Genomic DNA, 22,183 nt, shown 5'->3' with positions numbered 1-22,183 from the left:
ACAGAATAAATGAGAGTGAGCAAGTGTGGCAGAGAAAGTGAGGGAGATATGGAAGGGTGAGAGGTAAAGAGGGAGGAAGAAAAGTGTGAATGGACTGAATGGAGGAGAGACAGAGGATGAAGTGAGGAAAAACAAAAGTACATAAAATATAAAAACAGAAAACAGGAGAGGGGGAATATATAAAAATAAAATGAGAAGACTAAAAGATAGGGGAGTCTTGGAGCATGGGAGATTTCTATAAACTAGATGCAGGGCCTGCAGATACAGGAGTGGAAAATACAGTCACAGGGCTGGGACTTGGAGAAAAGAATGAAGGGTAAATAGATGCCCATACTTTATTGTAATATGTTCCAACTCTTGGGCTGAAAAGCTATGGGAGGGCAGAAAGGGGATCTTTTCTCCCCTTTTGACTCCCTACAGATACTATACCTACCAAAATCCTCCTTTACACACTTTCCTGACAAAATACTTATCTGCAACAGCCATCTGGGACAGGGATCCTATTTTTACTCTTTGAAAAAAATGTAGTTACTCTACCACGGGGCAAAGCATACCTTTTGAGATTAGGCTTTTGTAATACATTGCTTGATTCATGTAGAGATGGTAGTTTTAGAAGTAGTTTTCCTGTGTTAACTCTCACACAAAGTACCCAGTTTGACAGTACTAGGCCTTGCAGTAGGCTATGTAGAATTTTAGTATTCTGCACACATCCAGAACATTCCATATATAACATTTATATATCAGCCAGGATAAGGGAATAAACTGGAGAAGAACTATCTCCTAATTGAACAGAAAACATAACACGACTTTGGAAAGGAGAGAGGAAGAGTCTTCAGACACATTTTTTTCCTTGATCTAAAATAAGGTAAAGACTATACAATCTCATCTGAGAGTAAAAAAATAAATTAAATGCAGGCTTTAAGAAAATTACCATGATAAATTGAACAGGGTAAATTAATTACAATAATGCACAATATTCTTTTTGCAAGAAAAAACACATTTTGACGTTTCACTTTAGTAACTAGGGCCCTTACCTCAGTTTTAAATACAAGATAATGAAGCACTCAGGACATTTTCCTTGCATTAAAGAAGCTGCATTACTTTGAACATACATAGATAAAAAGTATTATTTTGATATTCAAAATGATTCAGTAGATTTTTCATGCAATACATCAGTTAAATAATTTCTTCTACGCATGCATTCCTGTGTTTCAATGTTATGTAAATGATTGAAGTATAATAATGGATCACCTTTCTTATAGTTTCAGAGTATTGAGGTAACATACTCTGATCCAGCCCTTCTATCTGCTTCAGCTTCTCACATACGGCTTCCACATTCATTGAGCTCAAAGGCACATGTGATCCTCCAGTGGCTGATCCTGTGACTGTTCCTGTTCCCTATGCAAGAGGAAAAATGTGCACAAACAATATATTCAAATGCTAAGCATGTCTGATGCAAATCAAATGGTCTTCAATTACATGCATTTTTGGATATGGAGCTAAAAAGTAAGAATACCATGATTAGTGCCAAATTATCTAAATATAATACTAGAAAATACTAACATATGGTGGTAGTAATAACAATAATAATGAGAAGGAAATGGCTGAGATACTGTCCATCCTAGAAAAGTGTTCTAGTTTAACCAAACTAATTAAAAAAATCCATATAAGATAACAAATTATCAATATAAGCAAGGGTTAAACTACAGGGTCACCATTAGGGGTTTGCATAGATTTAACTAGGTCAAATTTTAAAAGCAAGACTAGGCCTTATTAAAAAATCTGGTTTCCACTGTTTTACCTAAACTCTTCATGCTAACTTCAGACTAAGATGACATAGGGTAACTAGCTCAGCTTCTGGAAATAACACCAAAGAGGGTGTGGGGAGGAAAAATGAATGCATCTGCAGGTGGCCAGTACAACAAGGCTCTAAATTCTCAGAAAAGCCTAAATTCTTCCTAGTTGTGGGGTTTCTGTGCCACAATACAGAGGCGGCTAAAGCAAGGTGAAGGGGAAGAAATATAAGTCTATGTTTATGCAATTTCACTATCCTGTTAAAATATACCCAGATAAACTGTCCATCTAGATTCTTATGCCACACCCATCAGCAATATATTTGAGCATCTATATTAGTGATATGTTTCAAGCTGTAAATTGGGTCCAATTATTAATTGATGTAGGGCAATCTGTAGAATACTGTTTTCTTTGAAAGTTTTACAGAGCGTCCATGAAAAACACTCATTACTCAATAACGATATCTACATTGGAAAAGAACATTTTACAAAGTAAACACCTGTTATTTATGCTAGAGGATCAGACAGCTGCTTTTGTAGGTCAAGCTCATTGCATGTACCAGAGGCTCCTACCATCCTTCATTCCTCCCCCAGCAATCACAAGCTCCCTGTTTGCCATAGAATATCAAGGTTGGAAGGGACCTCAGGAGGTCATCTAGTCCAACCCCCTGCTCAAAGCAGGACCAATCCCCAACTAAATCATCCCAGCCAGGGCTTTGTCAAGCCTGACCTTAAAAACCTCTAAGGAAGGAGATTCCACCACTTCCCTAGGTAACCTATTCCAGGGCTTCACCACCCTCCTAGTGAAAAAGTTTTTCCTAATATCCAACCTAAACCTCCCCCACTGCAACCTGAGACCATTACTCCTTGTTCTGTCATCTGTTACCACTGAGAACAGTCTAGATCCATCTTCTTTGGAACCCTTTCAGGCAGTTGAAAGCAGCTATCAAATCCCCCCTCATTCTTCTCTTCCGCAGACTAAATAATCCCAGTTCCCTCAGCCTCTCCTCTTAAGTCATGTGCTCCAGTCCCCTAATCATTTTTGTTGCCCTCTGCTGGACGCTTTCCAGTTTTTCCACATCCTTCTTGTAGTGTGGGGCCCAAAACTGGACACAGTACTCCAGATGAGGTCTCACCAATGCCGAATAGAGGGGAATGATCACGTCCCTCGATCTGCTCTCACACAGCCCAAAATGCTGCTAGCCTTCTTGGCAACAAAGGCATACTATTGACTCATATCCAGACTCACGTCCCTTGATCTGCTGGCAATGCCCCTACTCACAAAGCCCAAAGTGCTGTTAGCCTTCTTGGCAACAAGGGAACACTGTTGACTCATATCCAGCTTCTCTTCCCCTGTAACCCCTAGGTCCTTTTCTGCAGAACTACTGCCTAGCCATTCGGTCCCTAGTCTGTAGCAGTGCATGGGATTCTTCCGTCCTAAGTGCAGGACTCTGCACTTGTCCTTGTTGAACCTCATCAGATTTCTTTTGGCCCAATCCTCTAATTTGTCTAGGTCCCTCTGTATCCTATCCCTACCCTCCAGTGAATCTATCACTCCTCCCAGTTTAGTGTCAACTGCAAACTTGCTGAGGGTGCAATCCACGCCATCGTCCAGATCATTAATGAAGATATTGAACAAAACCGGCCCCAGGACAGACTGTTGGGGCATTCTGCTTGATACTGGCTGCCAACTAGACATGGAGCCATTGATCACTACCCGTTGAGCCCAGTGATCTAGCCAGCTTTCTATCCACCTTATAGTCCATTCATCCAGCCCATACTTCCAGCCATCCTCCAATCCTTCTCTATTTTAGAGACTCCCTCCAACCTCCATCCTCACCTCCCTGTATGCCAGGGGCTCACAATCTCCCCTCGTGTCATGAACTGTGCGCTCCCTCATTTCTCCCTTCCCTCTTCTTCCACCATTCACCCCTCCATTATATGGCTGGGGCTCTGTGTGTCCCCATACCACTGAGCCTCATTCTCCCCAGAATACCAGGGGTCCTGTGTACCTCTCAATTCCCCTTTGCAAGGGTCTGAGTGGCCCACCACCCCCCTCCCATCATCACCCAATCCACCCATGACAGGGGCCCTTTTCCCTCAACTATCTTTATTTCTTTTCTATCTGGGAGATAAGTAATTCAGGATGTCAAAATTTTAAACTGTACTGTGACATGGGCAGAGAGGAGATGAGGGGTATTATTATGCTGGTAAGCGTTAATGGCTGCTTTGATTTATAGACAATTACAAAGAGGACTGATGCTGCCAGATCTGCTAATCAGATTCAAGGGTCTCTGTCTCCCTCCCCCCATTTCCCCCTTCTGATTTCACAAAAATCAATAGGATTCTGCCCACTGACGCCTATAACATTCCCTGAAATTTTGGAACTCATTGGATGTGGTATTCAAAAGTTATCACATTACATACAGACAAACAGAAAAATTCCACCAAGACCTCTTTTGCCAGTATAGTTCTGTATATCAACTATATATTAATTTCCCATTCAGAGCTAACAGATTACTACATCTGTGTTATCTTTTAAAACCACTAACTCATTTGTGTATATAAGTTTGCTTGCTTTAACCTTGTGATAACTCTCTCATTTCTTTTCTTAGTCAATAAATCTTTAGTTAGTTTATTACAGGATTGGCTACAAGCATTGTCTTTGGAGAGAGATCTAATGTACAAGTTGATCTGAGGTAAGTGACTGCTCTCTTGGGACTGGGAGCAACCTGAATATTTTGTGATCTTTGGTGTATAGCAACCAACTATCACTAAATCCAGCTTGACTGGGTGGAGAGATAGACTGGAATATCAAGCGGATTGCCTCTGATTCTGTTTTAAGACTGTTATAGTGCTTTTGAGTTCATATTCCTTACTGGGTTGGTGAAATCTAATTATAGAAATACAACCCAGTCTGGAGTCTCTGCCCTGCTTCTTGACAGTCTGCCCTGAGATTGGCACTAATGCTCATGAACCACTCCAGACAGTGTGACACAATGGTTTACAGAAGAACACAAGAGACAAAGAGCACACACTGAAGAAAAAAAGTATAGTTCTCTATAACTTTCTCCCTTAAAACAGAATGATAAAAATCTAGGGCTGGAAGGCACCTCCAGAGGTCATCAAGTTCAGCACCCTGTGCTGAGGCAGGACCAAGTAAACCTAAACCATCCCTGAGAGGCATTTGTCTAAGCTGTTCTTAAAAATCTCCAATGATGGGGATTCCATAATAGCTATTCTCTTAACAGCTAACCTAAATCTCCCTCGCTACAGATTCAGACGATTATTTCTTGCCCTACCTTTGGTGGACATGGAGAACAACAGATCACAGAACATATTTGAAGTCTGTTATCAAATACCCCTTCAATCTTATTTTCTCAAGACTAAACATGGCCAGTTTTCTTAACCTTAACCTCATAGGTCAGGTTTTCTAAACCTTTTATCTTTCTTGTTGCTCTCTTCTGGACTCGCCAATTTCTCCACATCTTAAAGCACGATGCCAAGAACTGGACACACTACTCCAACTGGGACCTCAACAGTGCTGAGTAAAGTGGGACAATTAAGCTCCATGTCTTACATGCAACACTCCTGTTAATACACATCAGAATGATATTAGCCTTTTTCACAACTGCATCACATTGTTGACTCACATTCAATTTCTGATCCACTATAACCCACACATTCTTTTCAGCAGTACTGCTGTTTAGCCAGTTATTCCCCATTTTGTAGCTGTGCATTTGAGTTTTCCTTTTTAAGTGTAGTAGTTTGCACTTGTCTTTACTGAATTTCATCTTGTTGATTTCAGACCAATTCTTCAATTTGTCAAGGTCATTTGAAATTCTAATCCTGTCTTCCAAAGTGTTAGCAACCCTTCTCAGCCTGGTATTATCTGCAAATACTATAAGCACACTCTCTACTCAATTATCCAAGTAATGAATGAAAATATTGGATAGTACTGGACCCAAGACAGACCCCTGCTGAAAGAAATTTCAACATTAAATGTATTTCTACATATTTAAAAGGAATAAGAGAAGTTTCAAAATATTGTAACATTTATTTAGTGGTAATAAAACAATGTAAAAATATCAGTATAATTGGGAAAGTTCAGAAAGAGTTAGTTCTACTCACAGAAGAACATAGTTATTGAAAAGTGCCATCTAAGAGTGAATGCTATACAGTACAACTTTAATTATCAAATGTAATAGTTGGAGTTTTGGATAATGAACATAGTTAACTGTTGTTAGTAATTGTTAATATTTGCATTTGTTAGTATTGTGACATTGTTTTAGCTAACAGGGAGTTTTGGAAAATTTAAGTTTAACTGTATATCTTGGCTTTAATATTCTCAGCCATGTGCAAATATCTGGATCAAGCATGATTAACAACTTCGGTTGCAACAGTTCAATATGAGACTGTGGTGAAATATTTCCTTTCCAAAGTCACCCTTAAGCATTCCATATATAGTAAACTATAAACATCTAAATAGTTAAAGGTACCACTACATCAGTAGTCTCCAACCTTTTTAAGCACAAGATCACTTTTTGAATTTAAGTACAACCCAGGATCTATCCCGTCCCTTCCCAGAGGCCCTGCCCCTTCCCTGAAGTTCCGCCCGGCTCATTCCCTCCCTCCCCCATCACTCACTCTCCCCCACCCTCTCTCACTTTCACTGGGCTGGGACAGGGGGTTGGGTGCAGGAGCAAGTTTGGGTGCAGGAGGGGGCTCTGGGCTGGGGCAGAGTGTTGGGGTGCAGGAGGAGGTATGGGGTGATGGCTCTGGGAGGGGGGTCAGGGCTGGGGCAGAGGGTTGGGGTGCGGGAGGGGGTTCAGGGTGCAGGAGGAGGTATGGGGTGCTGGCTATGGGAGGGGGCTAAGAGCTGGGGCAGGGGCTTGAGGTGCAGGAGGGAGTTCAATGTGCTGGCTCCGGGAGGAGGCTCAGGGCTGGGGTGTGGGATCCCGACGGGCAGCACTTACCTTGGGCGGCTCCTGGTCGGTGGTGTAGTGGGGCTAAGGCAAGCTCCCTGCCTGCCCCGACCCCATGCCACTCCGAGAAGTGGTCAAAATGCCCTGTGGCCCCTGGGGTGGGGCACGTGGCTCTGCATGCTGCTCCTGCCTGCATGCACTGCCCCCACAGCTCCTCGTTTCTGGCCAATGGGAGCTGCGAGGGTGGTGCTTGCAGGCAGGAGCAGCGCGCGGAGACCCCTCCCCGCCAGGAGTTGTGGGGGCATGCTGGTCGCTTCCAGGAGCGGTGTGGGATCAGGGAAGGCAAGGAGCCTGCCTTAGCCCCGCTGCACCATCATACTTTTAGCGGTCAGAGCTTGCGATTGACTGGCAGAGGCTCCAGGATCGACCAATGAATCGCCATCTACAGGTTGGTGACCACTGCACTACATCATCTGGAATTTCAGAGAAGGCCATAAAATGCTACCTTACTTTTATCATTACACATTCCACTGTGACACTCCAGGTTTTCAATCCTTCCTCTTCCTTTTCTAGATAACTAATTTCTGCCTCTGGCATCATAACCCAACACATATAAATTCATTATTATTCAGAGGTTTCAGAGGACATCCAAAACCTCTGTATAATCATAGGATTACTTAACCAAAGGGCTCAGCCCTGTGGAACTCTTACATTCCACAGAAATGATGTTAATCGCCAAAAGCCCCTCAATTTTGTAGGAACAGAGCCCCTCTTCAGCTCCACTCTTGCAAAGCTTAGCTCTGTGCACAGAAATCTAAGATCTGTGTGCAAGACAGAACAGAGTGCTGGGGAGGGAGAGTGCAGAGCAGGAAGAGACATTTCTGAAAGGTGGTACAAGCAGAGACCTCTATCTGTAATCTGGTTATTCCAGATGTCCCCAGAGCCATCAGAATTGCTAGTTCTATTAGCAGCACACCCACATAGCCTTCACAGCTCCTGCTTATGGAATTTTGGTTTCAGCACTGTGTAACATCTAGGCACCACAGGACTGAAGCTAAATTCCTGTGAAGGTCCATCACTTTAAATAGGCCACACTGCAAAGAAATTCCACTTCTCCAAAGTTCTGAAGCGCAACATCAAACAGTTGTTGCTTTAGTTAACTACAGTTCAGTTATCAGGGTTTACCTGTAATTCTTTATGAACAATAAAGAATGCATTTACATTCTCCATAGTGTTTCTCTCTTTTCTCTTTATTTAAGTACTTCACTTTCAGAAAGATTCAAGGAAAGAATCACATTTACTCTTGATAATGAGAACACCTGCAGCTACACTAGACAATATTTAATTAAATTTTTTAAAGGATATAAATCCTAATATACTTCAAGGTATAAGCCAATCACTAACTGATTAATGTTAGGAAGAAGCTTTCCCTCTGAACTATGTAACTGCCCATACTACAGGCTTTCTTGCACCTTCCCCTGAAGCATCTGGCACTGCACACTGCTGGGAATAAGGTACTGGATTAAATGGACGACTGGTCAGATCTGGTATGGCTATTCTTATGATTCCAAACAATATAGAGGCTGCTAGGTATACAAGAAGAGAGGCTGTTGCAGGCACATAGGGCAATACTAGAGCATTATTTGTATTCCCTTCTTATATAATCTTTATGTTTTCCAATACTTAACTTTTATAATCACTTTTACCTTCTTAACCTTCTTAGTCTCCTACTTACCAGATAGTTTTGGTCAATATTTCCCCACCCACACACTCACTTTTGATATTCACAATTAATTATCTCATAATTATTTCACAGTCTGTAAATAGTAAAAGATATTCCAGTTTCTTTTACAAATAAACACAATTTTAAATAGAGCATTTAAATACTAACAAAACTACAGATTATGGGTTTTTTTTAACAAATACATTTCTGTTCTAAAGGGTAACTGCAATCTAACCTGAAGGTAAACAAAAAAAAAAAATGTTTTGTTTCTCTTGGTTAAAACTTACACGTTTTTACCTTGACTTGATTGCTTGAGAAACTTGTCCAAAAGGCAACAAAAAAGGTCATAACATTTTTAATCATTCTGATATTAAAATTTTTATCCAAGTTGTCAGCACAATTCAGAAATTTTTAGCGATATTTGAATGTATTATTCCAATCTTCTTCTTATTCCAATGTGATTTCTCAACAATATTCTGACAATGAATGCAGTGAATAAGAGATGCTGAAAAGCATGAACTAAGTTAATCCTCCCATAATCACAATTTACTGATTAGTTCAAATTATACTTTTAGTGGAAAAATCTATTGTAATGTGAAAAATGACAGCCATAAACTATGGCCATAACTATTTTACAATGGTGTTGCTAACATAAATACTCTAAGAACAATGTGAAGTTTCAACAGTTTGTGAACTGTGAATCAATCAAATATAGCATCTGTAGATTAACACAAAGAAATAAAGAAGGAAATTTCGCACAGAGTTAAGATGGAATAGGTATTCTTGCATTAAATCAAAATATTTTAGCAATCAAGAGCAAGTCACTATTTCTGCATGCATTAGAAGTTAGTTTAGAAAGAAGCATTTTTATCTATCAAAAATTATATGGGAAAAATGCTAAAAATATTTAGATTTTTGTTAAAGTATAAACTATTTGAAACAAATACACATTAGTCCAAATCACTCTTTATAAATAACGCTGACTGAAGAATAAATAACATAATTGCTTTGGGGATAATGTCGTCAGGTAAGTGAATTAAAACTGTACTTAAACTGACACATTTTTCAGCTTAGAGAACATTACACTGAAAAATATTTGCCATGCCAAAGCTAAAAGCAAACCTAAGGGCTAGTAATGAGCATTAATTTATAGACAGCCTAGCATGAAGAGCCAGTATGATAGCTTTTGCAATGATTCCATCAAATAAGTGAATGATAATTCATAGAAAGTTGCTGTACCTGTCTCTGTTTGTTTAACCCAGATTTACACAGCTTCAAGAAAGGGACAAAAACAGAATGAAAAGACAGAAGCTTAAAGTGAAACAACAAAAATGTCTAAAGGTGTAATAGACACTTATGCATTCATATTAATCTAATTTAAAACAGTGCATGTAAAACTAGCTTTATAATACAAAGTTAGTATACTGAGATTTTTTTAATACTGCAATAAAACTTTTAAGATAGATATTTCTGATAAATGACTTTCTCCTTTTGTACTTGTAAAAAAACAGATGAATACTTGTTGAGGTTTAATATCCTAGGTCAGAGGGAAGATCTGCATCATTTTTACAGTGAAAAATCTTGGTTTGCAGCCTAAAATTCCTTTGTCATTTCAAAATTAGGTTACAACATTATTTGCTGAATAATTTTAAAGTCCTCATAGCTAAGCAAGGAAAACAGAGCTGAAAAGGTAGATTTTGAGAACAAATAGTAATTGGGTTTATAGTTTGTATTCTAAGGGGATTAATTTCACAGTAACGTTTGCAAGAATAAGTGAAAAACTTCCCAGGCTACATCCTTTGTCCATACCCAGATCTGTCCATTAAAAAAACACTTCCATTATTTTTAAAAGATAGGCAAGGTTTATGTACAATTACATGATTGCACAGGTCCATTTTAGGGCCACTTCAATGAAAGTACATTATATGCCTCAAGGCACTACTGATTTCATACAACAGGGAAAACAACTTTAAAACAATACAATTATGTTGAGGCATGCTCCATCCTAACAAATATAATTAGTAATGCAAACTTGAATCATGATATATGTTGGTAGATAACATAGATCTTGTTCATATTGCAATCTGGTAACAAACTCTTTAGACTGGGCAGAGATCATGCCTTCTTTGCTGTCTGAATAAAGTGCCCAGAAAATCATGGGTGCTACTGGAAAACAAAAGCGAATACTGTTTCATTAAAACTACCACACTATACTCTACTGGCACAACAAACTGCTTACCTGTTTACTTGGATTTTGGAACAGACTAAAGAATACTAAGTTCGTTGTGAAGAAGATACTTTGGAGACTCCAAGACAAAAGTACAGCAAGGGTCAGTATTATAATGCCCTGTAGGCCGAATGCTGCACTTACTGAAGTTAATGGCAAAGTTTCCATTCCGTTTCAATGGCACACGATCAGGCCCCAAATCAGTTAATTTACTGAAGAGAACCAGCATTAACCGTGTAGGGAATTTTAACAGTATTCTTTATCCACTATTCCAGAAACCCATGAAAATTATGGACTAGATAGGGCTGGAACACAAAATACAAGTTTGAAATATATATACACATGCGTGCGCACTCACACAGTGCCTACAATGTACTCTGCACAACATAATGCACAAAAAAGACTAAACGTAATTATAATCACACGAGTTTTACACCCACATCAGTCCACTACTTTCCAAGAAGTTACTTCAGATTTACACGTATGTAGGAAAGATCAGAATCAGGCTCTAAGATTTTAGGATCTTGGGTTATAAAACTGGTTAACTTTATTGACATATTGACATCAATAGCAGGAGCCACAAAGCATGAAGAGGTATTGTGCAACCATAGAATCACAGAAATGTAGGGCTGGAAGGGACCTTGAGAAGCCATTAGCTCCAGTCCCCTGCACTGGGACAAGACCTTCTCCACACAGCTCTACCAATTCACGGAAATTTTGACCCATATTAAAAAAAATGGGTTTTCCAGAGATACCAGCTCCTTGCATTGGCCAAAGAAGCTTACTAAAAAGCAAGTCAAGGGAGCTTCTCTCCTCTACTCAGGGCTAAATAAATCAACCCTTCTAGCCCCTGCAAAACTCAGGAATCAAGACTGAGCTTTAATCCTACATGTGGTGCTCGTATTAGATCACCAAACTAAAGGATTTTTAGTACACTGAATTATTTTGCATGCATGGATCCATGCATTAAAGAACAAGTAAAAGCTATAATCATATATAGTGGCTAAGATGCATGGATTAAGGACTCCCTAAATACTTGGACAGAATTATTACAGTCTATTATATCCATCATTTGTGGATAACTCAAGTGTCTCAAACACCTCTATTGAGCCTGTAATAACTCTGAAGAATTCATCTTATACTCTCAATGGAAGCATGAAAACAGTTCATTTTTTCCATCATGGTTAAATCAATGGAGAACAAACACATTGAGTAATATTGTCTCTGTCTTCCACAGAAATTTAACCAGAAAGCCAGCAAAGTCAGTATTACATTGCACAGGGACTCCCCAGAGGTTTAGGGATCGCTAAGCCATCCTGACTGACAGAGCCTACTTGTGAAAGGGCTTTCAGAGGATATGGGATGGTAGGGAAGCATACCAGAGCCCTTCCAGCCTCCTTCACAGAGAGCAGAGGAGAAGACAATCAGGTATTAAAACAAAATAATTCACAAACACTACAAAATTCAGAATCAGGGTTTTAACTGCCCCATTAACTTTACATTTTGATCAAAATATTACAGGGTTTCAGAACAATATATGATCTTGAATGCTGCTATATGTAGGTTCAGCAGCATTAGTTAAAGAATGAGAAACACTCTGTGCCTATAAAATCCTTAATTAATATTATTTTAATGCAGGCTTGGTCTTTGTTGCCATAATTATGCTGGAATTCTTGTTTTTCCCATTGTTGTGTAATTAAAAAAAAAAAAGACATTTTATGCAAACCTTTTCCTGCATCAGTGAAAGACAAAAAATACCTCAAGTCACACATTTAGGCTGTTGCAGATAACAGGATAAAGTAATTAAGATAATGGTTAAAACTATGTTAACCTTTTTGTGTTGGCAGTCACCAGAGCTTGATGGCCAGAATGGTTTTCTATTGACTTCCACAATTAAGGGTTAAAACAGCTACATATAAAGGAAGATATCTTTCTATAGATATTTATAATGAAATAAAGACGAAAGTTGTGGAACACAAAATTCTAACATTAACTTACGCATGAGTAAAGGTAGACCTTAATATGCTAGCTCATGAATATGATTATAATATATAGCAGATTTTTGTTATTTTTATATAAAGTTGCTTTATGCTGTAATAACTGCAGCAGCTTTATGTGGGATATGGGAACAAAAGAGAAGAGGATAGAAGAATAAAGTTAACCAGCCATTCGGTTCTAAAAACTAAGTAATGAATGGCCAACTGCTATTCCCCACTCCTTTTAACCATCAGGGAACTGCTGGTGAAGATGGAAAACACAGTACTTTTAGCTGAAGACTCTGTACTTCATAGCTACTGAGAAGGTCAGGGAAGACTAAAAGGAAAATAATACAGTAGGTCTTATAAGTAAATATTAGCTCTTGAATTCATTCACAAACTACATTTATTAGTGTTCAACTACTCTATTTGCCCACCAAGCCACTGATGTAGTGTTAGTGAACTGCAGTTAAAATCAATGCAGACTCATTACTGCTGACAAAGCAATGAGATGCTAAATTTCCACACCACATGACTACTCATTTACCATTGAGGGGGCTGTGGGTGAAGAAAGCCCCTCATCGGCATCCTCCTTGATAATATCCTAACAACAACAAAATATTATGGTTTGGGTAAAATGATTAAGGGCTCAAAAAATATGAAGTAAACAATGAATGGAAATAAGTCTAAGAATAATACATCATTCAACAGAAACATTTGTTTTACTGAAGTGATTAAAAAAGATTTTAAAATATTTTAAAGCTATGCCAAAAGGCATCAATATTCTAGTATTAAAGTGATTATCAAATGAGGCTTTTGTTTTCTTAAGCTTCTTCAGTTCTAAATTCTCTTTTGAACACCAATCTATTTCAGTAAAATATGAAAATCTTTAAAAAGGGATTTTATTTTTATTTCTATATGCACCTAGAAAAAAGCATAGAACTTATTTTTGCTTTTGAAATGTAAATGTAAGATTTGAACCACATGTACTTTTAACGTAAAACTAAAACTGACGTATACTGAACATAAAATGTATTTTGTTTTAGTTTGAATTAAAACAATTTAAAATAAGCAATCCTTTTACTTAACAATAATTTTATTTTGGCCTTTTGATATCCCACATTCTATGCAAAACAATAGGATGCAACTATATTTTATCCTAGTCTTTCGTTATATATTATACAAATATATATTCTCTATATAAAAGTGTTTTACAATATTTTACAAAGTGAGATATAAATTTACAAGTACAGATGTTTATGTCATACTACTAAGTCACATATGTTATTTACAGTAGCAGGAAATGGGTGTTTTCACTAAAAAGTCATCCTGCCAATCCCATGTGTCAGTAAAAACTATTCTAATCTTGGTTTTTGGATGTTAGAATTAATTTCCACTCTATATATGGTATTTACTAAAAGTAAAAACAAAATACATTTTAAATTTCATGTTAGCAATATCTTAATTTCTTAAAACTATTTATAAAAATATAGTGTATTACTATATTGCAGTTAACAACCTTACTGTTGTATTACTCAGTATTCTTATTTTTTAGGTTAGTATTTTAATTTTCCTTCAAAATACTTACTAGGCCATTGTTCTGATCTCTGGACAAACCCGTTTTTAATGATGGACGTGAGATGTGATGAGAATTGCCAGGATAGTACCTTGGCATGTAAAGATATGGGGCAAAGAATGGCTATGGAAAGAAAGATGTAACAAAAACAAAAAAAAAAAAGAAAGGACAACATTACACAAATCAAAATGTAATAATAATCAAAAGAAAAGCTATTTCAACAAAATACAACTTCTTCTTAAGAATGCTAAATTTAATAAAGTTAGAAATTGCAAATACTAAAAGCTTTATCTTTTACTTATTCAAAAGCTCTAGGGTTAGCTTTTCAAAGTTGTTCAGTACTGACCTCTCTGCACCCACTGATGCCAATAAGAGTTTTAGCATTGACTTCACGGGGAACAGTTGAAGGTGAATGCTGAACACTTTTGAAAGTCCCATCGCAATGTCTGGGGGGGAGGGGTCAGGAGGAGTGGACAAAGAAGGATGAAGGGTTTTTTTTTATTGCTATTAATTTCACCATCACAAAGCTCTTTAACTTACAATTACACTGAACAAGAGCTCACTACAGTTTGCAAAACTTCGTAATATTCATCCTACTTGGATATCTATAGAACTACATAGAAAATGGAGCGCATGGCACATAACAGTGGAAGTTTTGATTATAGGATGCTTGTTGCATCCAATTTTTTTTTTGTTTGAATAAATAAGAGACCAGACATTAAAGCTACCAGTTTTTTAATTTCTTTTATTTTTAGAGTATTTTAATACAATCATGTTCAATTTTTAGATTTTTGCATTTTTACAGCACATTATGATACGCTATAAAACTACAAGTATACAAAATGTAAATTCTTAATACAAAAATATTTTAAATCATAATGTAAATTTTAATTACAATAAAACAAAGTTTTTATTAGAATGATTGTTAAATGTTTCTTGCTTTGAAAAATATAAGGTAGATAAAAAATACTAATTGACTCTAATCACTCTTGTGGAGCAGGCAAGTATCTCTCTCCCTCTCTCTTTTTTTTTTTTTTTTTTTTTAAAAAGATGGGATTTAAGGAGACAAATGTTAAGTAACCTGCAAAACATATAAAGCATGCCAGTGTCTGAGTCAGAATTAGAACTCAGGAGTTTACATACCATGACCAAATTTAGGATTCTGTATTTGATCTGTGAATGTCAGACAACAATACCACCTAGACCAGCACCCCAAATATGATTGGATTGTTATCCATCAGTGTGTCATGCAAATACAGCAACTGTAGACGTGCAAAATAGGGAATCCTGCAATTCATGATGCAGATAAGATAGGTAGAAACTGCTTTTCAAACATTGCAACATATTTATTTTGACCTGTAAATACATTTGTAATTTTGAAGTTTACACATTTAATGTATTATCTGATCCCAATTTTTAATATTTTTATAAAAGTGCTACAGTGTGCTTTTAAAATTATTTTTTTCAGTTCTTTCCTTCTCAGTTTTCTTATAGAGCCAGGCAATATAAGACTCATGTGTTTAAATAAAATAAAGAGATCAAAAATAATCTACCTTTAGTTTCCAGGAACCAAGGCCATATCTGGAGTACTGTGTCCAGTTTGAGGCCCCAGACTACAAGAAGGATGTGGAAAAACTGGAAAGCGTCCATCAGAGGGCAACAAAAATGATTAGGGGACTGGAACACATGACTAATCATGGAGCATGTCCTCAAGGAATCAATTCTGAAGCACTTAGATGAGAGGAAAGTGATCAGGAACAGTCAGCATGGATTCACCAAGGGAAAGTCATGCCTGACTAACCTAATTGCCTTCTATGATGAGATAACTGGTTCTGTGGATGAAGGGAAAGCTGTGGACGTGTTATTCCTCGACTTTAGCAAAGCTTTTGACACAGTCTCCCACAGTATTCTTGTCAGCAAGTTAAAGAAGTATGGGCTGGATGAATGCACTACAAGGTGGGTAGAAAGTTGGCTAGATTGTCAAGCTCAACCGGTAGTGATCAATGGCTCCATGTCTAGTTGGCAGCCGGTATCAAAGTAGAGTGCCCCAAGGGTCAGTCCTGGGGCCGGTTTTGTTCAATATCTTCATAAATGATCTGGAGGATGGTGTGGATTGCACCCTCAGCAAGTTTGCGGATGACACTAAACTGGGAGGAGTGGTAGATACGCTGGAGGGTAGGGATAGGATACAGAGGGACCTAGACAGATTGGAGGATTGGGCCAAAAGAAATCTGATGAGGTTCAACAAGGACAAGTGCAGAGTCCTGCACTTAGGACGGAAGAATCCAATGCACCGCTACTGACTAGGGACCGAATGGCTAGGCAGCAGTTCTGCAGAGAAGGACCTAGGGGTGACAGTGGACGAGAAGCTGGATATGAGTCAACAGTGTGCCCTTGTTGCCAAGAAGGCCAATGGCATTTTGGGATGTATAAGTAGGGGCACTGCCAGCAGATCGAGTGATGTGATTGTTTCCCTCTATTTGACATTGGTGAGGCCTCATCTGGAGTACTGTGTCCAGTTTTGGGCCCCACACTACAAGAAGGATGTGGAGAAATTGGAGAGAGTCCAGCAAAGGGCAACAAAAATAATTAGGGGTCTGGAACACATGACTTATGAGGAGAAGCTGAGGGAACTGGGACTGTTTAGTCTACAGAAGAGAAGAATGAGGGGGGATTTGATAGCTGCTTCTTTTTCACTAGGAGGGTGGTGAAACACTGGAATGCGTTACCTAGGGAGGTGGTGGAATCCCCTTCCTTAGAAGTTTTTAAGGTCTGGCTTGACAAAGCCCTGGCTGGGATGATTTAGTTGGGATTGGTCCTGCTCTGGGCAGGGGGTTGGACTAGATGGCCTCCAGAGGTCCCTTCCAACTCTGTTATTCTATGATTCTATGATAGTTCAAATTCAAAACCAGTAGTTTAGAAATTTCTCATGGGAAGGAAATTCTGGAATATTCTCCTTCTGGAAAAATCAAAACTGTTTTGGTTCAATTTTTCCTAAATGAAGTGAAGCAGCTGGTTGCCCTGACTCCCAGAGACTCCTCATGCCCCCTTGACTTTGTTGCATCCGATGAAGTGAGCTGTAGCTCACGAAAGCTTATGCTCAAATAAATTTGTTAGTCTCTCAGATGCCACAAGTACTCCTTTTCTTTTTCCTGATTTTGGGGACAGCCCAGGGAGTCCCACTGGGGAGTCAGGGAAGTCCTCCACAACAGAGCAGGGATCCCAGAAACCTTGAGAGCCTTGGCTCCAGTGGAGGTTCTCAGGCCCCCCAAAGCTGCCACGGTCCCTGCTGTGGAGCCAGAAGCCTAACCCTGAGAGCCTCTGTTAAAGTCATCGTACCCAACAAGCCTTCCAGATTCCCAGCACAGCATCCAGGGACTTGACTCTACACCTGCTCAGAGCCATGTACCTTGGAAGCAATGGGGTTCTTGCTCAGACAGTCTGCATGGTTGAGCTGCCCCAGAGCCATGGACTGTGGAAGTGTGGGCTCCCCAGCAGCCAGTCAGGTGAACTGGCAGAAAACCAGGCAAATTACCGATGGAATCAGGCCTACAGTTCTGCAGAAGCTCATCAAAACCAAAATGCTGGAAAATTTCCACAAAGCTCACCTAAGGACTAAGAAACTGGTGTGCTTTGTACACGTTCCAAGGAAGCTGTAAATGAAATGAAATGAAAACTAAAGAACTAATGTCTAAAGACAATATATTTCAACTATCTAGCTGGGAAAAGCTATGACTCTGGGTAGTTTATGAAATACTCAAATAACTCCGTTGTCCTAGTGGCAAGGTGAACTCATCTTTGGATTCTCTCTCACGTTTACCAGCGAGGGAGGACACTTCCAATGTGTGACAGTACCTATCATATACTGCTACAACCTTTAATCCTTTGTTATTGATGCTAGACAGAAGACAGCAATCCAAACTGAAAATGCTAGTTTCCTCACTGTGAGCTACTCTCTTTGACTTGAATATTTTACAATACGCATGAGGTCCCGAGAACAATAGTCTTCCTGTTACAATAGTGGAAAATTGCTCCCAGAAACAACATTTTAATTTTCCCCTTCTTAAAATGATTTAAGGCTAAGTATCAATCTAGGCCTTAAACCTCCTAATTATTACAGAAATATATCATAAAGTCCCTTGAATGAAGTCTATTTACCATGTGCTACAGGTTCTATATAGCAATCTATTCCTGGAAGAGAAGGAATTTTATTTCAGAGTTTCACATGTTACTTCTTGAATTATGTAATATAAATGATTATTCCCTCTCAAAAAATCTTCTAGCCACGTCAAACTATGGGGAGAACTTGAGTGTGTCATATGACGAATGATCATCTTGGGCAGAAAGGCCCTATCCCCCTCCCTCTATAGCAGGTCCTCCGAATCAAATAGAGGCTGGGTCAATCACTATTTTTGATTCTTTTTGATCTGCAACCTGTAAATTGGTCAAAAATTATTCCATGACCCACCATTTCCTATCCCCCTTTGGGGGATTTTACTGCTTGAAATTATGCTTTTTACTGCCTGGGTATAAACTGTGCTCAGTTATTCCCTGATTCCACAACTGTGGAATTAGCTCTCCATTGTAGACTCTCGCTCCACAGTCTCAGCTTTCATTTAAAAAATAGGACATTTCTAGCCCTTATGGTCGCAGGGATAACATTGAAAACTGGAGATGACCATAAATATATACTGAGGGGAACCAGAGGAACTTCGGCTTCCCAAGTTTGCAGACAACCACACATCAGAGATGTGATGGGGGTCTTCTCCCAACCATCTCAATACAGGCCCAGTAGGCTGCACGATTCCACGCCCATGGAATTTTTCTTTCTGGCCCTGGAATTTGCCATCCTGCTGCCGCCTGAGTTCTGACATTATGTTTACTGTTTTCCTGACTTGCTGAGACCTGTCTAGAGGTACCTCTTGCTCTCCACCTTTCCCTAGAAGAGGGAGTTAATTGGATCACAGTGCATGCTCTCTGCACTCTTCAATGAAGATGAGCAGAGAACCAGACCTGGAGTCCAGCTTGTAGGTAGGGAACTGGGGGACTAGAAGTGTACTTTGGTAAGCTGCACAGCCTGGAGCACAGCACAGCCCTGGTAGATGGCTTTCTACTACTTACCGGAGAGCTACTACCATGGCAACCTCCCTGTGCTCTACTACCTAGCAAGACTTGCTGCACCTGGTCAGAGCACTCCCTCTCCTCTGGATTCAGCCATGCAGAAGCCATGCTGTCAGGTGTAGGACTGAAGCTTGAATGGAGAAGCCTCCCTTGATCCTGCGAGATTAAGTCTGGTCTGAGAGGGAGAATCCACGGGGCTGTGACTGCTACGTCTAGGAGCATGCTGAACCAATGCTGGCGAGCCCATGCTGGAGCGATCAGGAGCACCTTGTGAACCAGAGAGATTGCTGGAAAAGCATACAGCAGGCTGCCCGACCATGGATGGAGGAAGGCATTGATTACAGCGCCCCTGTCCTGTCCCAGCCGAGCCTCGAGCAAAAGAGGTGACACTCCTTGTTCTGTGCTGTGGTGAACAAATCTTCCTGGGGAGTCCCCCACTTCTGGAAGATGGCACTGATTACCTCTGCGTGGAAAGACGGTGAGAGGAGAAGGACCTGCTGTGGCGATCTGTTAGCATGTTCCGTTCCCCTGGGAGGTGCATGGCCTCTATGTGGATGGAATGAGTCATGCAGGAGTTCCATAGCCCAAGGCCTTCCTGACAAAGGATCTTGGAACAGGGCCCTCCTTGCTTGTTGACACAGAACATCACTGCTGTATTTTCCGCCAACACTTGCACCGTCTTGCTCGCAAGCTGTGGGAGGAACACCTCGCTTGCCAAACGCATTGCCCTGAGTTCCTTCACATTTATGTGAAGAGGCAGCTTGTCTGTGGCTATATGTGGCTATGAAGAAATCAGTATGTACAACTTTACTTTCTGTTTCCATGTGCCTGTTTATTGTAGAATCATGGAAGGGACCTCCAAAGGTCATCTAGTCCAGTCCCTGCACTGAGGCAGGACCAAGTAAACCTAGAGCATAATTGATCAGTGTTTGTCTAACCTGTTCTTAAAAATCTCCAGTGATTGGGAAGCTGACTACTTCTTGTTCTACACCTTCAGTGGACATGGAGAACAACTGATCGCCGTCCTCTTTATAACAGCACTTATATTTGAAGACTGTTATCAAGTGTCCCTCCCCCCTCCCCCCCCCCCCGCAGTCCTCTTTTCTGAAAACTAAACAAGCCCAGGTTTTTAACCTTTCCTCGCAGGTCATGTTTCCTAAACCTTTTATCATTTTTGTTGCTCTCCTCTGGACTTTTTCTAATTTGGCCACATCTTTCTCAGAGGGTGGTATCCAGAACTGGACACAATACTTCAGCTGGGGCCTCAACAGTGCATATGACACTCCTGTTAATATTCCCCAGAATATGTTGACTCATATTCAATTTGTGACCCTTTTCAGCAGAACTACTGCCTAGCCAGTTATTCCCCCATTTTGTAGCTTTGCATTTGATTTTTTCTTCCTAGGTGAGAAGTAATTTGCACTTGTCTCTATTGAATTTCATCTTCTGATTTCAGGCCAATTTGTCAGTGCCATACTGAGACAGCACCTGAGTAAATTAACTGTACTAGTAATTGTGTATTGAAAAAAAACCTCACCCTGACACACCCACCAAAAAAATTCCTGCTGTGTCCCACTATTTAATAGTGTCTCTAACTAAAAAGACATTTTCCCTACAGTTTGCCCTTTTGTTTCAATTTTCCATATGCTTTTCCATTAGATTGCAGTAGATGGGTGACCATCCCTGCAAGTTTTACCATTTTTTCCTGCAATTTTCTCCTGTCTGTTTTTATTGGGTGGTTTTTTTAGGTGGTGGGGGCTTATCTGTTTTCTTTTCCTTTAAGCATTTACAGGACTAGCTGCAATATTATGAGATTAAATCATGCTAAGTGTGATTTAATAGTTAATTGGTTACTTACTCGATTATAGAATGGATGCTGAGGTCCTGTCATGCCACTGTAGTAGCTGCTATGAGGTTGTGGCGACACAACTCCACCATTGAAAGGCCCATTGAAGGAGGTGGATGAAGAGCAGACTGATGAAGGCTGACTGAACACTGATGATGCTCTGGGTGTTGCCTCAGGTAAGGGCACTGTGGGATATGGTAATCCTCCAATATTCATTAGATCTCTTGCAGCACGAACATCTGAAACATTAAATATGTATACAAGATGAGGAAAGGAGATGGACTCAATGAAGTGCTGAGTTTTAAGTTCCTTTCATTATTTGTCAATTCACTGGAGTTAAGTATGCAACAACAAAAAAAAGTGGACTTAGGGTAGTTCCAAAGGCTTTCTATTGTCATGTATGAGAAACCAGCTGAAGAAATGGGCAAGCCAATCAAGAAAACATCAGAATAAGAGGATAATAAACAGGTTTCAGAGTATCAGCTGTGTTAGTCTGTATTCGCAAAAAGAAAAGGAGTACTAGTGGCACCTTAGAGACTAACCAATTTATTGGAGCATAAGCTTTCGTGAGCTACAGCTCACTTCATCGGATGCATTCAGTGGAAAATACAGTGAGGAGATTTATATACACACAGAACATGAAAAAATGGGTGTTATCATACACACTGTAAGGAGAGGGATCACTTAAGATGAGCTATTACCAGCAGGAGGGGGGGGGAGGGGAGAGGGGACCTTTTGTAGTGATAATCATGGTGGGCCATTTCCAGCAGTTAACAGGAATGTCTGAGGAACGGGGGGGGGGGGGGGGGAGGGGAAATAAACATGGGGAAATAGTTTTACTTTGTGTAATGACACATCCACTCCCAGTCTCTATTCAAGCCTAAGTTAATTATATCCAGTTTGCAAATTAATTCCAATTCAGCAGTCTCTCGTTGGAGTCTGTTTTTGAAGTCTTTTTGTTGTAATATTGCGACCTTTAGGTCTGTAATTGAGTGA

At 39.7% G+C, this 22,183-nt stretch overlaps 1 protein-coding gene across 7 annotated transcripts in view; it reads right to left on the bottom strand.

Moving 5' to 3' along the window:
* Positions 1-22,183, bottom strand: part of KIDINS220 (kinase D interacting substrate 220) — a 158,712-nt gene that overhangs the window by 12,617 nt on the left and 123,912 nt on the right. For 2 of the 7 annotated variants that reach the window (XM_073336072.2, XM_073336076.2), the window contains 5 exons: positions 21,200-21,426; positions 14,233-14,343; positions 13,192-13,248; positions 9,681-9,713; positions 1,252-1,398 (listed from right to left, as the gene is read on the bottom strand). In XM_073336072.2, coding sequence (XP_073192173.1) covers positions 1,252-1,398; positions 9,681-9,713; positions 13,192-13,248; positions 14,233-14,343; positions 21,200-21,426 — 575 coding nt within the window. The remainder of the gene's footprint in view (positions 1-1,251; positions 1,399-9,680; positions 9,714-13,191; positions 13,249-14,232; positions 14,344-21,199; positions 21,427-22,183) is intronic. The other 5 variants (XM_073336073.2, XM_073336074.2, XM_073336075.1 and 2 more) reach the window with 5 other exon arrangements.

This window comes from Lepidochelys kempii, chromosome 3, assembly GCF_965140285.1.
Source record: "Lepidochelys kempii isolate rLepKem1 chromosome 3, rLepKem1.hap1, whole genome shotgun sequence".
NCBI lineage: Eukaryota > Metazoa > Chordata > Testudines > Cheloniidae > Lepidochelys > Lepidochelys kempii.
This window is presented reverse-complemented; position numbering and strand designations above follow the sequence as displayed.